This window comes from Spinacia oleracea, chromosome 5, assembly GCF_020520425.1.
Source record: "Spinacia oleracea cultivar Varoflay chromosome 5, BTI_SOV_V1, whole genome shotgun sequence".
Taxonomy (NCBI): domain Eukaryota; kingdom Viridiplantae; phylum Streptophyta; class Magnoliopsida; order Caryophyllales; family Amaranthaceae; genus Spinacia; species Spinacia oleracea.
This window is the reverse complement of record NC_079491.1, coordinates 18636632-18638603: the sequence shown is the minus strand read 5'-3', so window position 1 is coordinate 18638603 and position 1972 is coordinate 18636632. Positions and strand designations below refer to the sequence as shown.

General features: G+C 39.6%; 1 protein-coding gene across 1 annotated transcript; it reads left to right on the top strand.

The window, feature by feature from the left end:
• The first annotated feature begins 248 nt into the window (after positions 1-248).
• Positions 249-1419, top strand: LOC110805023 (uncharacterized). The gene has a single exon (XM_022010620.2). The coding sequence runs from the start codon at positions 326-328 to the stop codon at positions 1265-1267; it is 942 nt and encodes a 313-aa protein (XP_021866312.1). The 5' UTR covers positions 249-325; the 3' UTR covers positions 1268-1419.
• Positions 1420-1972: the final 553 nt, after the last annotated feature.

Genomic DNA, 1972 nt, shown 5'->3' with positions numbered 1-1972 from the left:
TAGGACCTAGCTTTATTGGATGTACATTTATATTAGGATGTGGCGGAAGCATAGCATGGGTAAGTACTAACTGTGTAACACATGACATTTATTTTTTGTTACTCATCCGTCAAAGAAAGGGGCCAAATAATTCACACCAGCGGTGGTGGTGAAATCTGTAACGTACAGTGCACACACGTATCCCTTCCTTCTCACACGTGTCTTCTTCACTTCCTCTTATAAATGCCCCCCTTCACCCTCACTGTGCCCACCAACATCAACCCCATAATATTCGACACTGCTACATTTCTGCTAAGGAAAAAAAATATCTTTTTATTTTCAAAAAATGGAGGGGAGAGTATCAGGTGGTGGAGGGTGTTGCATTGCTCAATACGGCCACCATCACGGTCCTACTCAAAACTATTACAACCCTTATGATGCTTCCAAAATGGACCGCATCATGCTCCGCTTCCGCCCCATCGCTCCCAAACCGGTTCCCGGGGGGACAACAACAACAACCACTTCCACCACCACCACCACCACCACCACAACCAACGACACGTCGATGTCTTCTCGCAGAGGGAAAAAGCGAAACAGCGCCGCCACCGGAACTGGCGGTAAGAAGAAAAGGAAATCATGCTCTCCAGATGATACTAATAACAATAATAATAAGAAATGTGATGCTTCATCATCCAACGGCTGCAAAGTAACGGTAACCCTTCCTTTATTACCTGAAACCCCTGATCTGAGCCCTAGGAAAAACAATCAAGTGGGTCTGGGCCAATCCAAGTCATCACCGGAGCCTATGTGGTTGTGTTTCGGATCGTCCGATCAAACCAATCAGACGGCTCCAGACGTCGTTAATTCAACCGTGATAATCGAAGGGGTGTCCGACACGTGGGTGGATGGGAACAGCCTAGGACGTACAGACGAAGAAAGGAAGCAAATGTTAGAAGAAGACACGTGTCCAGGGTTTATATCCGACGCGTGGAATCGGGTTTGTTGGACCAATAAAGCGTATGGAAAAATGGTGACCGGAGATGAGGACACGTGGGGGAAGGAGAGAGTAGTGATGGTGAAGTTAGGGATGAGAGAGAAAGTAGAGTTGCCGCCGGTGAATTTATTCGCTGCGTTCACGTGTAGGGTAAAAGTGGTGTACTACAGTAAGCAAGGTGTAATCAACGGCGGAGGTCATTCTCTAACTGTGCCTTGTGATGTTTGGAGAATGGACGGTGGAGGATTTGCATGGCGTTTGGATGTTAAAGCTGCCTTGTGTTTAGGTCGCTAATTCGATCTGTAACTAAGCCAAATTATTACCGGGATAAATATTAAGATTAACTCGAGATATTTACTAATCTTAATCTAGCTTGTACATATACTGTTTTTTTTTCCTAATTAAGGTTTTGCAGAAATATAATGGTGTTTTAATTTTTTGGCTGATTTATCGAGGTTAGATTTGAATAATATTCAGGGCACGTTTGTTTCAACTTCTTTTATTTTATTTTGATTTATTTCAAGAAAAAAAGTTAATATAATTCAATTCAGAAATTATATTTCAGTAAAAATAAATTTAAGTTAACCTCAGATAAATTCAGCTGAACCAAACATATATAATTTAATGTAATTTTATATGCAAACACTCTCAATTTCGAGGTTGTCTACATGGCTGGTAATCAGCGAAATAAGGACCCCATACCCACTTTAAAAAATAAAAAAATTTGGAAACATGGCCCACCTTTAAATAAATGTGTAAAAGTGTTGTTAACTTGTTATATACAGTCGCTTCTAATATAAGTATTGTCATTGTTGTATATATACTGTCATTATTATATTAAAATACTGTCACAATCACCCAAAAAAAGGAAATTATGTATACAACTGTAATGAAATATAAAAAGTAAAGAGACCACTTAAATGAATGGATAAAAGTGTTGCATATTAAATAAATGGGTAAAAGTATGTATACAAGTATTATATAAGTATTGTCATCGTT

Excerpts from the sequence above, each read along its gene's own strand:
- LOC110805023 (XM_022010620.2), top strand. The coding sequence starts at position 326 with ATGGAGGGGAGAGTATCAGGTGGTGGAGGGTGTTGCATTGCTCAATAC.